This window comes from Rhinatrema bivittatum, chromosome 6 (assembly GCF_901001135.1).
Source record: "Rhinatrema bivittatum chromosome 6, aRhiBiv1.1, whole genome shotgun sequence".
In the NCBI taxonomy this organism is placed as follows: Eukaryota; Metazoa; Chordata; class Amphibia; order Gymnophiona; family Rhinatrematidae; genus Rhinatrema; species Rhinatrema bivittatum.
In genome coordinates this window covers 177,177,918-177,199,736 of record NC_042620.1, presented here as the reverse complement: position 1 = coordinate 177,199,736, position 21,819 = coordinate 177,177,918, and the positions used below count along the sequence as shown (strand labels likewise).

The following is a 21,819-nucleotide window of genomic DNA, read 5'->3' as shown; positions in this document are numbered from 1 at the left end:
GCAAAATGATGTATATAGGGAAAAGTATTCAACTATCCATACACAATACTGGATTCTGTGTTAGGAGTTACCACCTAGGAAAAAGACTTTGGCATCATTAAAATCTTTAGTTTGATGCATGGTGGCAGCGGCAGCCAAAAAAAGAAAATAGAATGTGTTAGTAATAATTTGGAAACCTATAGAAAAAACTGGGACTATAATAATGCCTCTAACCATAGTGTGGCCACTGTGTAATTCAGGCTGGCATACTTCAAAAAAGATATAGCAGAACTAGAAAAATTACAGAGCAGAGTAACAAAAATGATCATAGGGATGGATTGGCTACCTTATGAAGAAAGGCTAAGCAGGTTAAGGTTCTTCAGCTTGGAGAAGAGCTGACTTAAAGGGGATATGATAGAGGTTTATAAAATTCCGTGTGATATGGAACAGGTTAATAGGGAATGGTTATTTACATTACTTAATAATACTATGAATAGGGACCATGCCCTGAAACTAACAGCAGATTTAAAACATTTAAGAAAGTATTTTATCAGTCAACACACAATTAAGCAATGGAATTGTTGCCAGAAAATGTGGTCAAGACTAGTAGGTAGTTTAACTTCTGAATTAATTATTCAATAATAAAGAACAATTGAAAAGAATAAACCTTCTGGTTATTTAATTTAAAAATATTACCTCAAGATGTATCATCTTGAACATAGATGAAGATTTACATCATTTGTCCAGAAGAAAAAAAGAGAATACAGAAATACAAATAACTATAACCCAGAGCAAGACCACAAAATATGAGAGACAAGACTATTAGAAATTCACTATATGAATTCAAAAAGAAATTAAAAGTTCAAATAAAACTCTTGATCAGTAAGTACAGAATTAGAAATAGTTAGGTGAGACTTTTCTTTTTGAAGAATTACTCTTAAATGGTCAGGATCCCAGAAGATGAAATTAAATTGACAAGTATAGCTGCTTCAGAAGCTTCCTTTTGTTTCAATGCGAAAACTTTTTTCCTCTGTAGACAAGTAGCCTGGGAGACATCAAAATAGAGCTTGACTTTTAACCCCAAAAATAAGGGGAAAAAATCTTAAATTCCTGTCTTGGTTGAAGTCCAACAGAAAAGTAATCAACAAAGTCCTTTTAGTACCACTTCAAATTCTTGGCAATTTGGCTGTTGTGATAAATGTAAATACAAAATCCTCCTTATCTTTCAGCTGCTGTAGCAAAAAATAGAGATCTGTAAAATATTGTTCTTAGATTTCTATATTTCTAGAATTTTACAAGTTCCTGCATATGCCCACATTGTCTTGAAATACAACCTGATTAACCTCCTTAATGCCCTCAATCTTTTTGCATAAATCAAAACCTTCCCCTTACATTTTTTCAATTTATGAAGACTGGATTGTAGAGATGTGAATCGGAACCAGAATCGGTTCGGATTCCGGTTCTGATTCACATGTGGGGTTTTTTCCATCGGGCCCGATTGCGTTTTGTTTATCGGCTGCGCCCCAGCCGATAAACAAAAAACCCACCCTGACCCTTTAAAAATAACCCCTTAGCTTCCCCCACCCTCCCGACCCCCCCCAAAACCTTTTAACAGGTACCTGGTGGTCCAGTGGGGATCTCGGGAGCGATCTCCCACAATCTCCCGCTCCGGGCCGTCCTCCGGCTTCCGGGCCGTCGGCTGCCACTAATCAAAATGGTGCCGATGGCCCTTACCATGTGACAGGGTATCCGTGCCATTGGCCGGATCCTGTCACATGGTAGGAGCACTGGATGGCCAGTGCCATCTTGTGCTCCTACCATGTGACAGGGGCTGACCAATGGCAGCGGTAGCCCCTGTAACATAGTAAGGGCAAAGGCTATTGGCGCCATTTTGAATACTGGCAGCCGACGGTCCGAGTGCAGGAGGTCGCTCCCGGACCCCCGCTGGACTTTTGGCAAGTGTTGTGGGGGTCAGGAGGGCCCCCCAAGACTTGCCAAAAGCCCCTGGCATAGTAACGCTTTACAGGGAACTGGTCATATATACAGGTAACTTGAAAAGGTAAAAATGCGAACACAGGAACTTAGCTTAAAGAGAATAACGTGAGCTAGATTTACAGTATTTTACAGAAGATTCATTATCAGAACGACTTGTTAGGGGTAGGGATGGGACGTTGAGAAACGATTAAAGGGGGGGAAGGAGGGGATTAAGGAGGTGAGGAAAATGGGAGGAAAGGGGGTGGGAGGGAGGAGGCCTGGGGGGGGGACAGAGAAGGGTGGGAAAGCGGGAGGTAAGAGCTTGAGAGTGGTTCAGGGAGGTATTTAGCCAGTGTCAGTGTATGCCTGTTTAAACAGCCAGGTCTTAAGTTTCTGCTTGAATTTCTTTGGGCAGAATTCCTGGCATAGGTTAACTGGCATAGAGTTCCATAGGGTGGGTCCAGCTATAGAAAATGATTGAGCCTTTGTTGATGCAAGGTTGTAGAGTTTGGGCGAGGGCGTGCGTAGTGTTGCTATTGATTTCTGGTCGGTCTTGTGGAGGTGTGGAATGTTAATGATTCTTTGAACCAGTTCATGTCGGGGTTGTGGAGGGCTTTGTGGATAATGGAGAGTGTTTTGTATTGGATGCGGTGTTCAATGGGGAGCCATTCTAAATCCTTGAGGACAGGCGATATGTGTTTGTTTCTACGGGTGTTGGTGAGGATGCGGGCGGTGGCATTTTGAAGGATTTGGAGTGGGTGGATGGTGTTCTTGGGGAGACCTAGTAGGAGGGAGTTGCAGTAGTCAATTTTCGAGAAGATGGTTGCCTGTAGTACTGTACGAAAATCGGATAGATGGAGGAGGGTTTTTTTTAAAACTTTATTACTTTGTAATATTTTTGAAAAAATTAATAAACAACTTTGCAAATGGAATATTAAAGTTTTGAACATTCATTCTGAATTCAGATCCTTATACAATAATATAAATAAGAAATATACATATTGTTCAAAACTAATCATCATAGGGGTAATCCCAAAAGAACGAATTTTGTAAATGAGGAGATTTTCTTTTTTTTATAAGAAACTTAATATCAAAAATAATTTGGATATTCATGGAAGTTTCAACAATACTAATTTCCTGGCGGGTAGCAGATGGACTCAAAACAAGTGGGTATAGAGTGCTTGTGCTAGCAGTTGGAGACTGATCTGACGTCAGCACGGGTACATATACCCCCACAGGAAGTGTAGCAATTCAGTAATTTCCGTCTCCAAAGCAGTTTGGAGCTACCTCACGCTCGCTGAGCGTTGTTTCCAAATTCTAACGACTAAATCTACTGAAGACGAGTCCCTCCCCAGTTGAGTTTCCCGAGCTGACTTCAGTGGTCCCTCGGAGGTAGGAGCCTCGGTCCAGTGGCCGACTCGCGGCAGGGACCTAGCCCCCCGAGTGAGAAGGGCTCAGGCGCGGCATAGAGGCAAACCTCGGTCCCGGCGTGGACTTGGCCCCCGAGCGAGATGAGTTCGGGCGCGGCCTAGAGGCAGCGGGTGCACTTCCTTGAGGCGCGGCGTGAAGGTACTTACCCTCTTCCCCCGCAAGCCGAGACCGCCCGGTCGCAGCCAGGAAGCGCCGAAGACAAGGTAAGGCGTACATCTTTACTGTGGTCTTCCGAGGAAGTGTGGATTTGCGGGGCCTGCCTACATGGCAGCCTGCCAGGAGGTCGCCATTTTACATGCCTACTTGCCTTCGCCACTTAGACGGCACGTTGCTGTACGTCATGCCGAGATAGGCGCCCGTTGCTAAGCGCATGTGGATAGGCGCAGGCTGGCTAAGCGCACGCCGCTAGGTTAGGCGCCCGTTCATAGGCGCACAATCATAGGTGCACATTCATAGGCACACGTTTATAAGACGCCGTTGGGAGGCGCACATTCATAGGTGCACGTTCATAAGACGCCGTTGGGAGGCGCACATTCATAGGCGCACGTTCATAAGATGCCGTTGGGAGGCGCACATTCATAGGCGCATGTTCATAAGACGCCTGTCCTTAGGCGCACATCCATAAGACGTCCGTTCATAGGTGCATACAGCTAAGCGCAGCTTGATAGGCGCATATTAGTAGGCGATACGTATTGCACAGCGTATGGAGCATAAGAGAGCCCATACGCCCGCAGAGCCGGCACCTCCAGAATCAGGCATAAGAGCTCTAAGCCTCTGCTCAGCATGCAACCTCAGAGCCACACAGAGCGAGGAAGCAGACTCACTATGTGCCCAATGTGAGGAGGCCATGGGAGTTCCAGGACAGGACCGGTCCCAGCCCAGCGGTTCCTCAGGGAACACTCCGGACTTAGCAGGCCGCGGTGAGCAGCCAGGGAACCCGAGAGACCTGGTGCCCCTACGGCCAGATCCGGGCCTCACGCTCCTGGGTGGAATTATTCAAGGGGATCCACGCCTTTGTCCAGATGCAATCTGCTCCTCGAATGGCCTTTTCTGTTCCGGATGATCCGGCCCCTGGACCCTCGAGGCCTAGGCACGGCCAGTCGCCACCCAGAAGCCCCACTTATGGGGATTCGGATTGCTCCGAGGAAGATGAGGAGCCCCCCGAGGAGGGAGAACTTCCCTCGGAGATAGAACCCTATCGGACCATGAGACGCTTCTTTCAGAAAGAGGATCTTCCAGGCCTGGTCTCACAATGCCTATCAGAACTGGCTATTCCCGGCCAGGACACCCCAGGGGACCCTACAATGAACCCCCTGTTAGAGGGCCTTCGTCAAAGGGCTCACCATTTTCCCCTTCTGCAAGCTGCACAGCAGCTGATCGATCTGGAATGGACTGCACCGGAGGCCGTATTTAAAGGGGGTCGGGCCTTGTCAGGCATGTACCCCGGCGGCCAAGGAGCTGCTGGCGTGCCCCAAGGTAGATGCCATAGTTAACGCAATTGTGAAGCGCACCACCATTCCGGTGAGGGGGGAGTGGCCCTCAAGGATGCACATGACCGGCGCATGGACACCATTCTGCAACAAGCCTTTTGAGGTAGCCGCCATGTCCCTACGAATCGCGACCCTGCTGCACGTGGTGACTCGTTCCTGTTATCGCAAGCCAGAAACAAAACCCCAGGAGAAGACATGGAATCAAGCTCTCTATTCCTTCACTTGCCGCAGCCTCCGACCTCGTCGTACGGCAGCCAAGGGGTGTCATCCTCAGTGGCAGCCAGGAGACAGCTCTGGCTACGTAATTGGGCGGCCGACTCTTCCTCCAAGACGCGCCTCACAAGAATGCCCTTTAGGGGGTCCTTACTGTTCAGCGACGATCTCGAGAAATTGGCTAATAAATGGGGTGTCTCTCCATTACCTCGTCTACCAGAAGACAGGTTAAGGAGGAGCCAGCGTTCCTTTTCTAGACCACTCAGAGGTAGAAACTCTCAGTGCTTCAACCCTTACAGGGCTCGCTACCAAGCACCTCGTTCTCAGGCCAGGAACCAGCCCTTTGGGGCTAAGCACAGCAGGAGGAGAACCGGCTCGGGTTCTGGTCCCAGCCGCAATCCACAATGACAATCAGTCGACCCATCCGGGGGTAGCAGCCATAGGGGCAGGCTAACCCTCTTCTACCGCAGGTGGGTCGGGATCACTTCGGATTAGTGGGTCCTCGCCATCATCCGAGAAGGGTATTACCTGGATTTTCTTCGGCTTCCGCCGGCCAAGTTTGTGGAATCTCCTTGTTCACCTCTCAAGAAGACGACATTAGAAGTTACCTTGCAGAGGCTCCTGGCCCTAAAAGCCATAATCCCAGTGCCTGCAGGGGAGATGAATTCTGGGCATTATTCCATTTATTTCATAGTACCCAAGAAGGATGGCACTTTCAGGCCCGTCCTGGACCTCAAGTCAGTCAACCGACACCTACGGGTCCCCAGCTTTCGCATGGAAACTCTGCGGTCTGTCAAGAATGCGGTACAGCCAGGGGAGTTTCTCACCTCCCTAGATCTATCGGAAGCCTACTTGCATATCCCAATCCATCGGGATCACCAGCACTGTTTACGCTTCAAAGTCCTGAATCAACACTTCCAGTTCCGAGCTTTACCCTTCGGGTTAGCCACCGCACCGCGGATCTTTACCAAGGTAATAGTAGTAGTGGCGGCGGCACTCAGGAAGGAAGGAATCCTCGTCCATCCCTACCTGGACGATTGGCTGATCAGGGCAAAGTCACCGGAGGAGAGCTACCAGGCAACCAACAGAGTTATTGCTCTTCTGGAAAGTCTTGGATGGGTAGTAAACTTGAACAAGAGTTCCCTACAGCCTTCTCAGTCGCTAGAATACCTAGGGGTCCGATTCGACACCCAGGAAGACAAGGTCAGCTTGACCTCCAAGAGAAGATCAAAGCTTCGGAACAGTCTGCAGGCCCTGCTGAGCGCTACCCGGCCCACAGCTTGGGATTATTTACAGGTCCTCGGCCTTATGGCATCCACTCTGGAGGTAATACCATGGGCGCGGGCTCATATGAGACCATTACAACGCGCCCTCCTATCTCGGTGGAGCCCACGATCACAGAACTACACCACACACCTACCTCTACCAGCCAGAGTGCGGAATCAGATACAGTGGTGGTTGCAGCCCGGCCACATGAGCCGGGGGTTGAGAAGGTCCTCCCCAACCTGGACCCTGCTCACTACAGATGCCAGCCTGAATGGATGGGGAACACACTGCGAAGAACTCACCGCCCAAGGGCGGTGGAACAGAGGAGAGTCAAGGTGGAACATCAATAGACTAGAGGCACGGGCAGTCAGGCTAGCGTGCCTGCGATTTGCCCACAGACTTCGCAACAGAGCAGTCAGAGTGATGTCAGACAACGCCACCACGGTGGCATACATCAACCGACAGGGCGGAACCAGAAGCCAACAGGTATCCCTAGAAATAGCCCCCCTGATGACTTGGGCGGAAGCGAATCTCCAGGACATCTCCGCCGTTCACATCGCTGGGAAGGACAACATCACGGCAGACTTCCTCAGCAGAGAAAGCCTAAATCCAGGGGAATGGCAGCTGTCGCCCACAGCTTTCCAGATTATTGTGGATCAGTGGGGGACGCCGGGCATGGACCTATTAGCAGACAGGTCCAACGCTCAGGTACCCAGATATTACAGCCGCAGGCGGGATCCGCTATCCCAGAGGATCGATGCCCTAGTACAGCCATGGCCTCAGGGGATCCTGCTATATGCCTTTCCTCCATGGCCCCTGCTGGGCGCCATCCTACACAAGATTCGGCGGCACAGAGGCCTAGTTCTTCTAGTGGCCCTGGATTGGCCAAGAAGACCCTGGTACTCCGACATGAGAAGATTACTGGCAGGGAATCCTCTACCCCTGCCTCCACACAGGGACCTGCTGCGGCAAGGTCCCATCCTACACGAGGATCCAGCTCAATTCTCTCTTACGATCTGGCCATTGAGAGGGCTAGACTGAAGAAAAGGGGATACTCTGAGCCGGTAATAGATACACTTCTCCGAGCACGCAAGTTCTCCACATCACTCACATATATAAGGGTCTGGAGAGTTTTTGAAGCCTGGTGCGACACTCACAGCACCAATCCACATGCCACTAAAATCCCTATCATCTTGGATTTCCTGCAAGATGGACTTCGGACAGGTCTGTCCCTCAGCTCCATCAAGGTTCAGGTGGCAGCGCTGTCTTGTTACGGTCCCAGGAGTGACGGCAACACCATTGCCAAACACCCAGACGTCTCACGTTTCCTGAAAGGAGTCAAACACATTCGTCCGCCACTGAAGTGGCCAGTGCCCCTGTGGAACCTCAACCTAGTGTTGGAATTTCTAGCGGGATCCGCCTTCAGACCCCTTCGAGGCCTGTCTCTCCGTGTGTTAACCTTGAAGATGGTGTTCCTGCTGGCTGAGTGTTCAGCACGCCGCATTTCAGAGCTACAAGCACTGTCCTGCCGTGATCCGTTTCTCAGAATCACTCCAGAGGCTATCCATCTTCGTACGGTGCCTTCCTTCTTACCCAAAGTAGTCTCACAATTTCACCTCAACCAAACCATATCCTTGCCAACCACGGAAGGTTTGAAGAAGTCGGAAGAAGGTCGAATGCTATGCCATCTCGACATCGGCAGACTGCTGTCCAGATACCTGGAAATGTCAGAAGCAGTACGAAAGACGGACCACTTGTTTGTCCTTCACAGCAGGAAGAAGCAAGGGGAAGCGGCCTCACAGGCAACCATCGCCCGCTGGATCAAAGAAGTTATCAAGGCGGCCTACGTAGAAGCAGGGAAACCACCGCCTCTACGGGTCAAGGCTCACTCTACCAGAGCGCAAGCAGCCTCTTGGGCAGAAACTAGGATGCTGTCGCCTGCAGAGATATTTATTTTATTTATTTATTTAAAATCTTTTCTATACCGTCGCTAAGTTATATAACCATCGCAACGGTTTACATGTAGGCACATATTTAATGTAGGTAAAAGTGTACTATAGTACATTCTAACAGGTGCCGTCAAAGGTTCGGTTACAATATATCATTAGACAAAATAATTTTTAGAGAAGTGGGTCATGACAGAGTGTACTGAAAGTACTTTTACGGGTAAATTTATCATACATAGTGTTATCAATATGCTAGTTGTGATGTGGGGTTCATAGACTACTCTACTGTGTTGTCCTAAGTACTGTGTGTCGGGTCCTCCCTCCATACCTTCTCCAGATTCTACCGTCTGGACGTCCAGGCCCGGGAGGACACAGCATTCGCGAGGGCAATCCTAAACGGTCCTCGGGCAGCCTCCCGCCCAGTCCGGGAGTAGCTTTTGTACATCCCACTTGTTTTGAGTCCATCTGCTACACGCTAGGAAATGTTAAGATTACTTATCTGATAATCTCGTTTTCCTTAGTGTATGCAGATGGACTCAGCATCCTGCCCAGCTGCCGGCATACATGGGGATTCACCGACTCACGGTAAGCCATGTTTTCTTATAATAGGGCATCCACCCTGCCGGGTGTCGACGCCTTCCGGTTGAGAACACTGGCGGTCTCGGTAATCCTGTTCATTCAGTCGATCGGTCAGCTACAGCTTTTGCAAGGAAGATTACTGAATTGCTACACTTCCTGTGGGGGTATATGTACCCGTGCTGACGTCAGATCCGTCTCCAACTGCTAGCACGAGCACACTATATCCACTTGTTTTGAGTCCATCTACATACACTAAGGAAAACGAGATTATCAGGTAAGTAATCTCTACATTACTTACACCTCCCAACTTTTGTAGATATCTGCATCCTCACATTCAGAAAATCTTGCAATTGATTTACCTCAAAGAAAATAAAAACATTTCCCTGTTGTTTTATTACACATTTACATGGGTATTTTACAACCTTAGTTGCTCCAAGTGCTATAACGCTAGGCTTTAAGGAAAGAAAAGCCTTGCGTCTAATCTGAGTACTTCTGGCTAGGCAAAAATTCAATACTCATGTTTTCAAAATATGCCTGCATAACCAGATCATTTCCTGTTGGGTCTGAAAAGTTACTAATAAAGTGATCCGGTCTAAAATCTCATCTTGCGTTTCTTCCAAATATTGGGTTAAATTTTGGAAATCTATAGATTGCTTAGGTTCAGTATTCTTTACAACATTTTGCCTATATGGTAATTGAATTATTTTCTTTATTACTGGAATTTTTTCAGAGGAAATTTTTAAATTTTTTTCCAAGAATTTTTTAAAAGTTAACAATAAATTTTCCTCTCTTAATTTAGGGAAATTTAGTAATCTAATATTCAAATGTTTTACTGTATTTTCTAAGTATTCTATTTTCCTCAAGGTGGCGGATCTTTCACAGGTAAAAGTAGCGGTTAGATCTTTTAAACCTCTAACTTCCCCTTCTAAAGAAATAATCAGTATGCACTGATCCGAAAGGATCCGCTGATGATCTTGAGTAACAGAGTCAAGTTTATTAGAAACTTGCTGTAGTAGCTTTGATTGTTCTTGAATGTTGTATGCCAATCTTTTCATTAGATCTGCAAGAGAACCTAATGTTACAGCTGATTTTTCTCCAATCCCCGCTAGGATGCTGTTCCCTTCATCCAGGTTTAAATTAAAATCTAGAGTCGAAGACCTAGCTTTCTCCAAACTACCCTCAATGTTCCCAGCAAGCTGGGGTGACAGGACGAATATATCTCCCCCTACTCCAGCAACATTCGAGGGAGTTTGTGGGGAAGCTATAATCAGCTGGCAAGGTAAGGGTGGGTATAGTGATATTTCCCCTGGTGAAACTTGTGTTCCTCCTACATTCCCACCTATGGGATTTGCCAAGCCCTGACTCAATATTGAAATAGCATACTCAGGAATAAGTCTTTGTTGTGACAGAGGTGGTTGTTCTGCTGGGAATACTCTCACCTTAGCTTTACATTTCTGAGGCATAATTACAACAAGAATTTAAATTATACAAAGAATATTTCCAGAGAGCTGGTGAGACAGCTATCCAAGGAAATAACTATTTAAGAAAATTAACAAAATCTTAAATACTCAAACTAATCCAAACTAATCCACCGCTCAGTGCCGATCTTAAAGGCACTCTCCAGCCCCTCCCACTGACGTCGGGGTCCAGATGGTAATTCAGTGAGAACAAACTCACCCAATGAGGAAACACAGTCCTTCGAGCTGGCTCTGAAGTTCTTTTTTTTTCAGGACATTAGCTGTTCTGGAGGAGGGGTTTAAGTTTTTTCATGGTATGTAGTTTAAAGAAGCAGTCTTTAAGTGTGGAATTGATGCATTTTTGAAGTTCATATGGTTATCTAGAGTGACGCCAAGGTCCCTAACATGCTGTGTGAAAGCAATTGCTGTAAAGGGCGTGTGGAGGGGGGAAAAGTCAGTGTTATGTTGTGGGTGTGATGAGCATAAGTTCTGTTTTGGCAGTGTTAAAGGCAAGATGTTTATTGATAGGAAATTGTTAATAGCAGATAATGTGGATTGCCAAGTGTTAATGGCCTTGGGTAAGGAGTTGTTAACTGGTATGAGAATCTGCACATCATCTGCATATATGAAGTGTGGGAGACTAAGTTCAGACAGTAGGTGGCAGAGGGACGTAGATAAATGTTGAATAGAGTAGAAGATAGAGAGGAGCCTTGCGGGACACCCTGATTAAGAGGGATAGTTTTGGATTCATGGTTTCCAATTTTGATTTTGTATTGCCTGTTGCTGAGATATGAAGTAATCCAGCTGAGGGCAGCACCAGTTATTCCAATTTCACTGAGTCTCTGTATGAGGATAATGTGATTGATAGTGTCAAAGGCCGAAGAAATGTCTAGGAGGGCCAAGATGTATGATTTACCTTTATCAAGGCCTTTAATGAGGTGATCTGCCATGGAGAGTAATAGGGTTTCAGAACTGTGGTACTTTCGGAAACCATATTGAGAGGAGGATAAGAGAAGCTGGTTGTTGAGGTAATCTGTGGCTTTTTCAAGGATTTTAGATATGAGGGGTAGATTAGAGATCGGACGGTAGTTAGATGGATCCGAAGGGTCAAGTTTAGGGTTTTTTTTAATATGGGCTTAACAATCGCTTGTTTGAGGGGGTTTGGTACTGAGCCAGAGGTGATGGTGATGTTTATGATGTTGGCTATGAGTTGGGCAATTATGTTAGGAATGGAGAGGAGATATTTAGTGGGGATAGTGTTTGTAGGATGAGATGATGGTCTTAATCTCTTGAGGATGGCTTCAACTTCTGATGTGGCTATAGTTTCAAAAGAACTAAGTTTCGTGGTGATGTTATTAGAGGGAGTCTTGCTAGGTGGGGTGGTAGAGGAGAAGTATATTTATGATTACATTCAAAAATTGAAGCCTTTCTTACCTGCCACCGAGTAAGGCAACTATTATCCACAACACTCTTAGATGCGGAAGAGGGCATCTACCACCTGCCTCGATAAATCTACGAATCCTTAGATTCCATTTCATGTGGCACCTCAGCCTCCACTGAGGCTGGATGAATGGCATGGCTTTGAGCAAGTAGCATCTGTAAGGATGTCCACGAAAAACTTGTGGACTTCCCCTGCTTCGGGGATAACCTTTGACAAAATGATCCAGAAGATGGTTGATCAGATAAAGGACCAAAATATAGCAGTGAAGTCGCTCTTGACAGATTCTGAACAGCCCACCTCGGATCAACGTCACTTCTACTTCTACAAATGACCATACTTCCACAGGAGCTTTGCTCCTACAGATTTACCGATCTTTTCAACAGTAATGTATGCCACCCCTTCCGGCCTAATATCAACAGTCACTTCCAGCCATGCCTCGACAAAGAGAATGCTGTTAGATGAAAACCACAAGACAGGCCCATCCCAAACTAGGGCCTAGTTTGTGATTCCTCCGAACAATCAGTTCCTAACTCTCCTAGTAGGAGGAAGAATCCAATATTTCATAAAGGAGAAGTGTCAGATCTCCAAGGACCCCTGGGTCCTCCAAATTGTGCAGTCTGGGTACCGGTTGCATTTCTTCCAGCCGCCATCCCTTTCACATTGTTCGGTGCTTTATCCAGATCCATCTCATCTACCATAGAAATGCAATCTCTTTTCCAACATCGAGCCATCCCAGTGTCTTAACATTCATGAGATTTCTATTCCTTATCCCCAAGAAAATGGGGGGATTGTGGTCCATTCTCGACTTAAGATGCCTAAACAAACTCTCTGAGAGAAATTCAAAGTGAACTCCCTCAGCAAATCCTTCCTTATATACAGAAAGACAAATGGATGTGTACCTTGGACCTAAAGGGTGCTTATGTTCACAATACCTATTCATCCTTTGCATTGGCATTACCTCCATTTACAAGTGGATTTACAAAGCACTTCTGTTTGGCCTCTCGTCAGTCCCAAAGGTCTTTATGAAATGCCTCATGCTAGTGGCAGCTCATCTCCATCACTAGGGAATACAAGTTCTTCCCATACCTGGATGATTGGCTTATCACAGGGAAATCATGAGACAAAATACTCCACTCCCCGAGCTCAACCATAGGTCTTCTACATTGATTAGGTTTGCTGGTCAATTTTGGGAAATTGAGCATGGAGCCCACTCAGAGAGACTCAAATTTATCAGGGCTTGGATAAACTCACTGCAGCATTCCTGCTCCCTACTGAACACATACCATTATGCCGCTTATCCGCAATCTTCTCTCTTCTCCAAACTTGTCAGTCAGAAGGCTCCTCGTAGTCCTCAGTCACATGGTAGTAGCCATCCATGTGGTCTCGCTGACTCATCTTCATATCCGCTACCTCCAGTGGGGACTTTTATACCTAATGGGATCAACTACTTCAACCTGTTTTGTCTCCAGTGCAGATCAGAGAGACTATGAAATGGGAGTTGAATTGGTGACTATGCCCCTGAGTTCTCACTCTCCTATCAGATGGAACTGACAACAGATGCCTTCACAAATGGGCAGCTGGACTCTTCATGAGCAAAATGAAATCAGTTTTTCTCAACTCTGCCAAGCGATCACAGACCAGCTCAAGACGCTTTCTCCCTCAACTGAGGACAAAGCCTCATGTACGCTTTTCCATTACCACCAATCGGATATTTCATGGTAGTGGTTCTCCCGCTTCAGTGGCTGAGTGAGATATTTCAAATAATAGGGTTTCAGATGTTAATAAGAGGGTCACTAACAGATATTATCAAAGCACTTAGGGGCGGATTTTAAGAGCCCTGCTCGCCTAAATCCGCCCAAAACCGGGCGGATTTAGGCGAGCAGGGCCCTGCGCGCCGGGAAGCCTATTTTACATAGGCCTACCGGCGCGCGCAGAGCCCCGGGACTCGCGTAAGTCCCGGGGTTCTCCGAGGGGGGCGTGTCGGGGGGCGGTCCCGGTCGTCGCGGTGTTTTCGGGGCGTGTCGGCAGCGTTTTGGGGCGGGTCCGGGGGCGTGGCCGCGCCCTCCGTACCCGCCCCCAGGTCGCGGCCCGGCGCGCAGGAGGCCCGCTGGCGCGCGGGGATTTACGCCTCCCAGAGGGAGGCGTAAATCCCCCAACAAAGGTAAGGGGGGGGTATAGACAGGGCCGGGCGGGTGGGTTAGGTAGAGGAAGGGAGGGGAAGGTGAGGGGAGGGTGTTAGAGGATTCCCTCCGAGGCCGCTCCGATTTCGGAGCGGCCTCGGAGGGAACGGGGGTAGGCTGCGCGGCTCGGCGCGCGCCGGCTATACAAAATCGATAGCCTTGCGCGCGCCGATCCAGGTTTTTTAGTAGATACGCGCGGCTCCGCGCGTATCTACTAAAATCCAGCGTACTTTTGTTTGCGCCTGGAGCGCAAACAAAAGTAGGCTATTCGCGCTCCTTTTAAAATCCGCCCCTTACTGAGAGAGGAAAAATGTGATTGTTCTTCTTCCTGCTGGATCTTCCTCCAAGAAAATATGGGACAGAACCCACCCAGACAGTCTCCCAGGGATAAGAACATGCCATTCTGCATCAGACCAAGGGTCCATCAAGCCCAGCATCCTGTTTCCAACAGTGGCCAATCCAGGCCATAAGAACTTGGCAAGTACCCAAAAACTAAGTCTGTTCCATGTTACTGTTGCTAGTAATAGCAGTGGCTATTTTCTAAGTCAACTTAATTAATAGCAGATAATGGACTTTACCTCCAAGAACTTATCCAATCCTTTTTTAAACACAGCTATACTAACTACACTAACCACATACTCTGGCAACAAATTCCAGAGTTTAATTGTGCGTTGAGTGAAAAAGAACTTTCTCCGATTAGTTTTAAATGTGCCACATGCTAACTTCATGGAGTGCCCCCTAGTCTTTCTATTATCTGAAAGAGTACATAACAGATTCACATCTACCCGTTCTAGATCTCTCATGATTTTAAACACCTCTATCATATCCCCCCCTCAGCCATCTCTTCTCCAAGCTGAAAAGTCCTAACATCTTTAGTCTTTCCTCATAGGGGAGCTGTTCCATTCCCCTTATCATTTTGGTCACCCTTCTCTGTACCTTCTCCATCACAATTATATGTTTTTTGAGATGCGGCGACCAAAATTGTACACAGTATTCAAGGTGCAGTCTCACCATGGAGCAATACAGAGGCATTATGACATTTTCCGTTTTATTCACCATTCCCTTTCTAATAATTCCCAACATTTGTTTGCTTTTTTGACTGCTGCAGCACACTGAACCAACAATTTCAATGTGTTATCCACTATGACGCCTAGATCTTTTTCTTGGGTGGTAGAACCTAATAAGGAACCTAACATTGTGTAACTATAGCATGGTTTATTTTTCCCTATATGCATCACCTTGCACTTATCCACATTACATGTCATCTGCCATTTCGATGCCCAATTTTCCAGTCTCACAAGGTCTTCTTGCAATCATTCTCACTTATCAAATTGTTTCGCAAACATTTTTAACTTTTTATGGCTCTAGCTACGTGACTTGCCTTCAGTAATGGCCGCACCCGGCTCCTTGCCCCAGCTCTGCTTCAAAAATGGCGCTTGTCTCTAAAACTCCCAAAAACCACTGCTTTTAAACCAGGCAAGTTCCTGCTCTCTCATCCAATCAAATCTTTCTGGAGATAGCTAGAGCCATAAAAAGTTAAAAATGTTTGAGAAACAATTTGATAAGTGAGAATGATTGTGTTTTCATATTTAGGAGAGATCCCCTGAAGAAGGTGGGTGTTTCCGCCGAAACATCGTCGATGTGGGGAGGCGCGGGAGTGTGTATATAACAGCAGCATTGCGAACTGAATGAATAGCGGGTAAAGAAAGAGATAAGCATTTAAATGTTTTTGAGATTTGAAATGATCAATAATTGAGAATTTGAAAGAAATGCTTTGAGGATATGTGTGGAGCACTTAGGTGTGGGTAAAGTTTAAATACTGCATGAGAGATAGGTTTTTAAGAAAATAGTGAATCACATGATGGGGTTTTAAAAAAATAAAAAAATAAATTGGGAAAGAGTAAATGAGGTGACTCTGTGTGCTATATACACGATACTGGTTGTAGCTCTGTAAGGGCAAGAGCCAGGCGACTGTGAAGGCACAATCATTCTGATACAATTTCCCAAAAAAATATTTTTGAGTGTTAGTAAGGGTAAAATATAATTCCTCCTTTTTGGAGAAGTGTTTTGATTGATAAATCTATTATACATGCATAATTTTTACTTGTGTGTGTGGGTGGACTGGCACTGAGGCTGGGAAGGGGAGAGGAGGAGGAGGGGCCACAAAGCAGGTGGTTTGCCTAGGGCGCATAATACCCATGCATCGGCCCTGCAAAAATCCAATATAAAGTCACAGTATCAGTACACAAACTACTTGTACAGAATCCACCTCCTGGATGTAATGTGCTATTTCAGAGATATAACCCAAGCAGAGCGTTGCACTCATCCCAAAAAGCTCCGTTGGAAATACTTTGTGTACGTCACGCACCTTTAAAGGTAACTTGGGATTGTGCCTTTGCCATGGCAGTGCCTAATGTGTGGAGTAATGGTCCAGATTCACTAAGGTTCATCACTTTTAAAGCTCACTTAAAAAACCTCTTTTGGAAAGTGTATTCTTAAGTTACAGTCATTGTTACCCCTGAGGTTTTATGATGTTTTTAGTATTCTTATTCTGTTAGAATATTTCATTTTATTTTAACTATTTTGATATTTTTAGTTTTTTGTATTGATTCCTTTTATTATATGATTCCTTTATGTAAGTAAACCCAAGAAGTCCTGCATCCATGATATTTATATGAAAATACCTCCACATGAATCAGCATGTCTGTCAGTGTACCCTGTGGTATTTTCATATAAATATCATGGATGCAGGACTTCTTGTGTTTACTTATTGTTTGGTACAGTGTTTCCCTAAGTGTTGGAATTATTTCTTTGGGATTCTGGGTTCTTTTTGCTGATTACATTTTGTCATTTATATAAGCCACTTAGGAAATTAAGTGGTTTATAAATAAAGAAACCATCACTAACCATAATACCCTTGTACCTGGTCAGGAACCAAATGCAGACAGTATACATGGAGAGAAAGAGGAAACTATAGCAGCACCCAGACTCATATACACAGACAGAGACAGGAAACAGAAACAGCAGGAAAGTAGGCACTGGGTCAGTGATATAGTCCCCATACTGTTGAACATAGCATGGTCTGATTGTGTTTTCTATAAGGTAACAAGGAAACTGACATCTGTCTACCATAGTACAGCGAGTCCAGATTTATATCCCAGACATCACCTGAAAAATCTCTTTCTTTGGCCTACATTATGGACACATTGGGACAGACTACCAGTGGTGTTTCTGCCTGAGTGGGAGAAAAGTCACACTAAGAAAGTGAAAAAAAAAATAGTTAAGGGAACCAAAGGAAAACGCAAGAGACCACACTTCAAACATTCATGGCAAGTAGCAATGATTTAAAATGTAGAGATTAAATAAAAACTGGGAGATGATTACTCACTGCCATAAGAATTGTCACTCTATTCTTATGTATCTGGTTCGGAAGTATAACTGAAAAGGATCAAGGAAACAGTAGGAACTCAATTACTTAAGACAATGGAATGATTATTTTGCAAGCTTGTTTGCATAAACTCTCATTCTGAGATGTTTTTAAACATTTTGAGAAAAAGTAAGTCCTGGCACCGCAAGTTCGGTGGTTACAACAGGCTGTCTTTAATAACATTTTCTCTCTTTCTTCCCCTGGAGAAATGATTTTTCGTGGTTAACAGCACTCCCCGGTGCATGGTTTGATGTAATTGTTTCTCCATCTCTGACCCTGTCGATGGAGAAAGGATGAAGGGATTCTGCGAGTAGCAGAACCTCCTCCAGCTGTCATCCCCCCTCCTTTTCTAAGTAAAGCTGGTCTCCGCTACCGCGTCGCACTTTCGCTTGCACCGCCGTATCCGCACTGGCTCTCCGATGACTCCCGGGGCGCAAGGCCTCTCTCAGGTGGGTTCGGCCTGCCCCGGTCTAATTTTGCCGGTGGGGTGAACGCGGTTTGGGCTCGGCGGGCCCCGGCGGCGGAGCGGAAAGTGCGGCGGGCGGAGTGGCAGGCTGACGGCGGGCGGGCCAGCGATTACCAAGATGGCGTGTCTCCTAGAGACCCCTATTCGCATGAGCGTGCTATCTGTGAGTAACCCGCCGGCTTCTCGCTCCGCCGAGGGCCCGGCTGCTTCGTGTACGGAGACAGCCACGGGAAGGGACGGATAGGGCGGGCGGCGGTCCGGCGACAGAGAGGGCCAGAGGGTTGGGGCAGCGGCCAGGCCTCGCCTTTTTGCTTGTGTTGTTATGGAGCCGCCCCTGCCGCCGCTTTTGCTGTCACTCACTGCTGGAGATGGGAGAGGAGCTGGACGCTGCTAGGCCGGTGTGGCCCCCGCCGCCTCTGCTCTCTCTCATCTCTTCTCGAGTGGCTGAAGCCGCAGCCGCCTTCCTCGCGCTGGGAGTCAGGAAACCGCCGCCCAGCAACGCGGTGCCGGGGAGGGGAAAGGCGGGGTCGTTCCCGGCAGTAGCGAGGGACGCTGGGTCCTACCCCAGTCTTTCCGCCCCGCAGGTGCAGCGTGGGAGTCCGTACGATGTCCTCATATAGATGGAAGGAGCGTCTATTTTGCAAGGATTTGCCGTTTTAAGGGTTGCCTTATGAGAAGAGGGGGGACCCTTTTTTTTTTTTTTTAGGTATGTGATCGCTGTGACTTTTTAGGGAAGCATGTCCTCGGTATAAGTAAGAGAATCGGGGCTCACTTGTAGTACGCACGTGGTTACTAATTCTGTCTGGCAGTCTGTTCAGATGCTAAATATTTGGCCTACCTTGTTTTGCTACAGGTGGGCCTAAATATGAACAGATTTATTTGAATATATGGTCATGATGAATTGATTCAGTCCCTCACAAACAATGACAGGGTAAACTGCATTCATTCATAATTTGAGCAGTAGAGTTTTAGTTTTGTACGTTCAAATAGAAATAGTTCATGAACTACCCGAGTACCAGGTGATATTAACAAAACAAACACATTACATTTCATTAAAAAGTTAAGTGGTACCGTTTTTAGGTTAGGACATAAATGATATTCTGATTGGCTAGCAAGTTTGGTAGTAGGTGCTAACTGCTGTAAAATATTAATTACCTAAAAACCTGTCCTTTTTTTCTTTCGACTCTGTTGAATGCATTTAAGTTTAATATCTTATAATAAAAATACAAATTTTGGAACATAGGATTTGCAATGAGGTGTGAAAAAGTACTATTCATTTTTCATCTTTTTGAAATACTGTTTGCTCAGCATGCTGAAAGAACAATATGCTTATGATTTTGTCATCTATTTAGTTTGGAACAGCTGCTGGTATCATAGTTGAATAGGTTGAAAGAACTGTAAGTCCATTCAATTTAACCATCTTCTAACTGCACTGTGTGATAATCCAGAGGGAAACAAAAAGAAAAAGAAAGAAAAGCTATCCCTCCTCCCGCCAAAAAACCCCAAAATACTGTGCATCTGTAATCAGTAGAATTTCTTCTCTGTGATATTATCCAGCCTGGATTGCCCATTAGGCAATGTGTGCAACTGTATCGGGGTGCCGGCTCCTCCATCAGTTTCTTCTAAGGGGTGATCAGCCTGAGCAAGAGTCCTGTCAGACCTACCCTTTTCAAAGTGCAAGAGTGGATCAGCATCATTTGTTGCACTATAGATCACTGCTAGCCCATACTTCTGCTTTTAAGGGGGCAGCTCTGATACTTTTGGCTGCTCAGGCTGAACTATTTATTGGCTTTAGCACCCCCCCTTTTTTTTTTAATAAGAAATTCACCCAAGGTGGAGTACAAAGTTTTAGAGTGGTATACATTCAAAGGCCTGGAGGCATACCAATTTAATAATTCTAATCTGAGAGAGAAGGTGGACAATAAGGTTAAACCTGAGGTAAATTTATTCTAATCTGAGGGAAAAATGGACAGTAAGGGCTAACTTGAAATAGATAACAGTAAGACTAACTTAAAAAAATACACATCTCGCGCAGCATGCCAGTAAAAAACCACAACATTATACAGAGTCTTAGTATCATATACTTCTCAACAAATCAACAGGTTGTAGCAATTGGTTCAGGCACTAATATATGGTGCCAGTCGGTTTCATTCTAATGCATAGGGAATGGAATTCAGAAGGCTTTCCAGGGTGGACGTAGTTATGGAATTGACATTAAAGGCCGAGCGGAAGAGCCAGACTTTGACTTGCTTCCTGAAGTGGGAGTAGTCATGTATTTGGTAGATCTCTTCTGAGCAAGTTCCTGGAGGAAAAGTTGATAAAACATTATTAGCCAGATAGACTAAAGAAAGCCATTGTTATTCCTGGAAGAAAGTAAGAAGAAATAGATCTAGTTTATGGGATCTCTTACCTGTAACCCAGACTGGCCACTTTTGGAGACAGGATGCTAGGCTTGATGGAACATGGTGTGACCTAGCATGGCATTTCTTGTGTTTTGCCTCATGAAAGAGGAGGTGATGCTCCTTTCCCTGCAGTACTTCCTTGGGAAAGGGGGAAGGAAGGGACTGAAGAAGTAATTCCAACCCTGAGTATCATATCAAAAGCTTTAGCAAAATCCACATGCACTGTATTAGTCATATTTTTCTTTATTAAGCTTGATGCTAACCTTTTCAACAAAACAATAAGGTTGATCTGGCAGGGCCTGTTCTTCCAAAATCAATACTGATTCTTCCTATCTGTTTTGTTCTCCATGTGTACAAGTCTTTTACAGTGAATCCAAGGATTTTCCCTTGAAGTGACATTAAGTTAATTGGTCTTTGATGGTCTTATCTGAAATAAGGTGCTTTTTGAATGTATTTAGCTGAGATCCCAGGTACTAGTCCTAAGATATGTCCTTTTTAAAAATATTTTCCTGAAATCTTAATTGCACTAATTATGCAATCTCCTTGCACATTTTCTTCAGTACCCTTGGATGAGTTGTGTTGTATAAGAGAGAAATCTTCTCAGTAGTATTTGTACTGTATGAATATTATGGTAATTGAACATAAGCAAGTGTAGTGTAGCATCTCAAACAATATAGCCTATGGATAATTAATTGTATTCCTAGTTAATGATAGTTGAATAGTTGCATACAGATACACTATAAAGTAGCTGTGTTCAATCAGTGAGATTTAGAACTCCTACTTGAGTCACAATCTCTGCTTCTTCACTCCTGCTTCCACCTCCATAGTCAACATTATTTCCACTCCTCCTCCCCCTCCCCTCCAGCAAATGGGCACCACAGTAAAAATATACTGAGATTAAAAAAAAACAAAAAAACACGGCCTCTCCATTATGTGATCCTTTCCAAAGGAGCAACCAACTGTAATGTTATCCTTGTAAGGTATCTGTGAGAAAATACATACAAAACATAATAGCATCACTGTAGCAGGCATGCAAGAGACTTGCATTATTGAAGAGCCAGAAATCCTTCCTCTTGAGAACTTTACAAACATGACATTATAGGGCTGTTATAAACTTGCACATGCCTTGGAACAAGGATTCTGAGCTTCAGTCCTTGAAGACCACAAACAGGTCTTGTTTGCAAGGTAACCACATTATGCAAATTAATCTCATTCTTAAATCATAGCTATGCAAATATATATGATGAATATTAAGTATAAATAGTCTGAAAATAGAGATCTGTTGCTGAAACCCTGTGCTTTAGAAGAAGAAAAAATATGTAAATCAAAGAATAAGACATATTTTTTATTTACCATAATAATAAAGGATAGAGAGAAATTCAAGAATCATCCATTATTATCAATATAAATAATTAGTCATTGAATACAAAAATACATACTGCTGTTCTCCCTTTAAAATATTTTACAATTTATCAATAGAAATTGTGGCTGATTACTCATGACCTCTTCATTGGAACTTACGTTATTGCTTTACCCAAGCATTTCATGGCAAAAATTTTCATTTAGTC

At 45.2% G+C, this 21,819-nt stretch overlaps 1 protein-coding gene and 1 long non-coding RNA gene across 3 annotated transcripts in view; one reads left to right on the top strand and one right to left on the bottom strand.

The window, feature by feature from the left end:
* Window positions 1-18,476, bottom strand: part of LOC115093848 — a 33,015-nt gene extending 14,539 nt beyond the window's left edge. The window contains exons 1-2 of the long non-coding RNA XR_003857423.1: window positions 18,210-18,476; window positions 17,345-17,394 (exon numbers count right to left, since the gene is read on the bottom strand). This is a non-coding gene — a long non-coding RNA (uncharacterized LOC115093848). The remainder of the gene's footprint in view (window positions 1-17,344; window positions 17,395-18,209) is intronic.
* Window positions 17,526-21,819, top strand: part of ARMC8 (armadillo repeat containing 8) — a 311,684-nt gene continuing 307,390 nt past the window's right edge. The window contains exon 1 of one of the 2 annotated variants that reach the window (XM_029606184.1): window positions 17,526-17,832. In XM_029606184.1, coding sequence (XP_029462044.1) covers window positions 17,803-17,832 — 30 coding nt within the window. In that variant the 5' untranslated portion in view covers window positions 17,526-17,802. Of the gene's footprint in view, window positions 17,833-17,888; window positions 18,013-21,819 lie in introns of those variants that run through there. The other variant, XM_029606183.1, reaches the window with a different exon arrangement.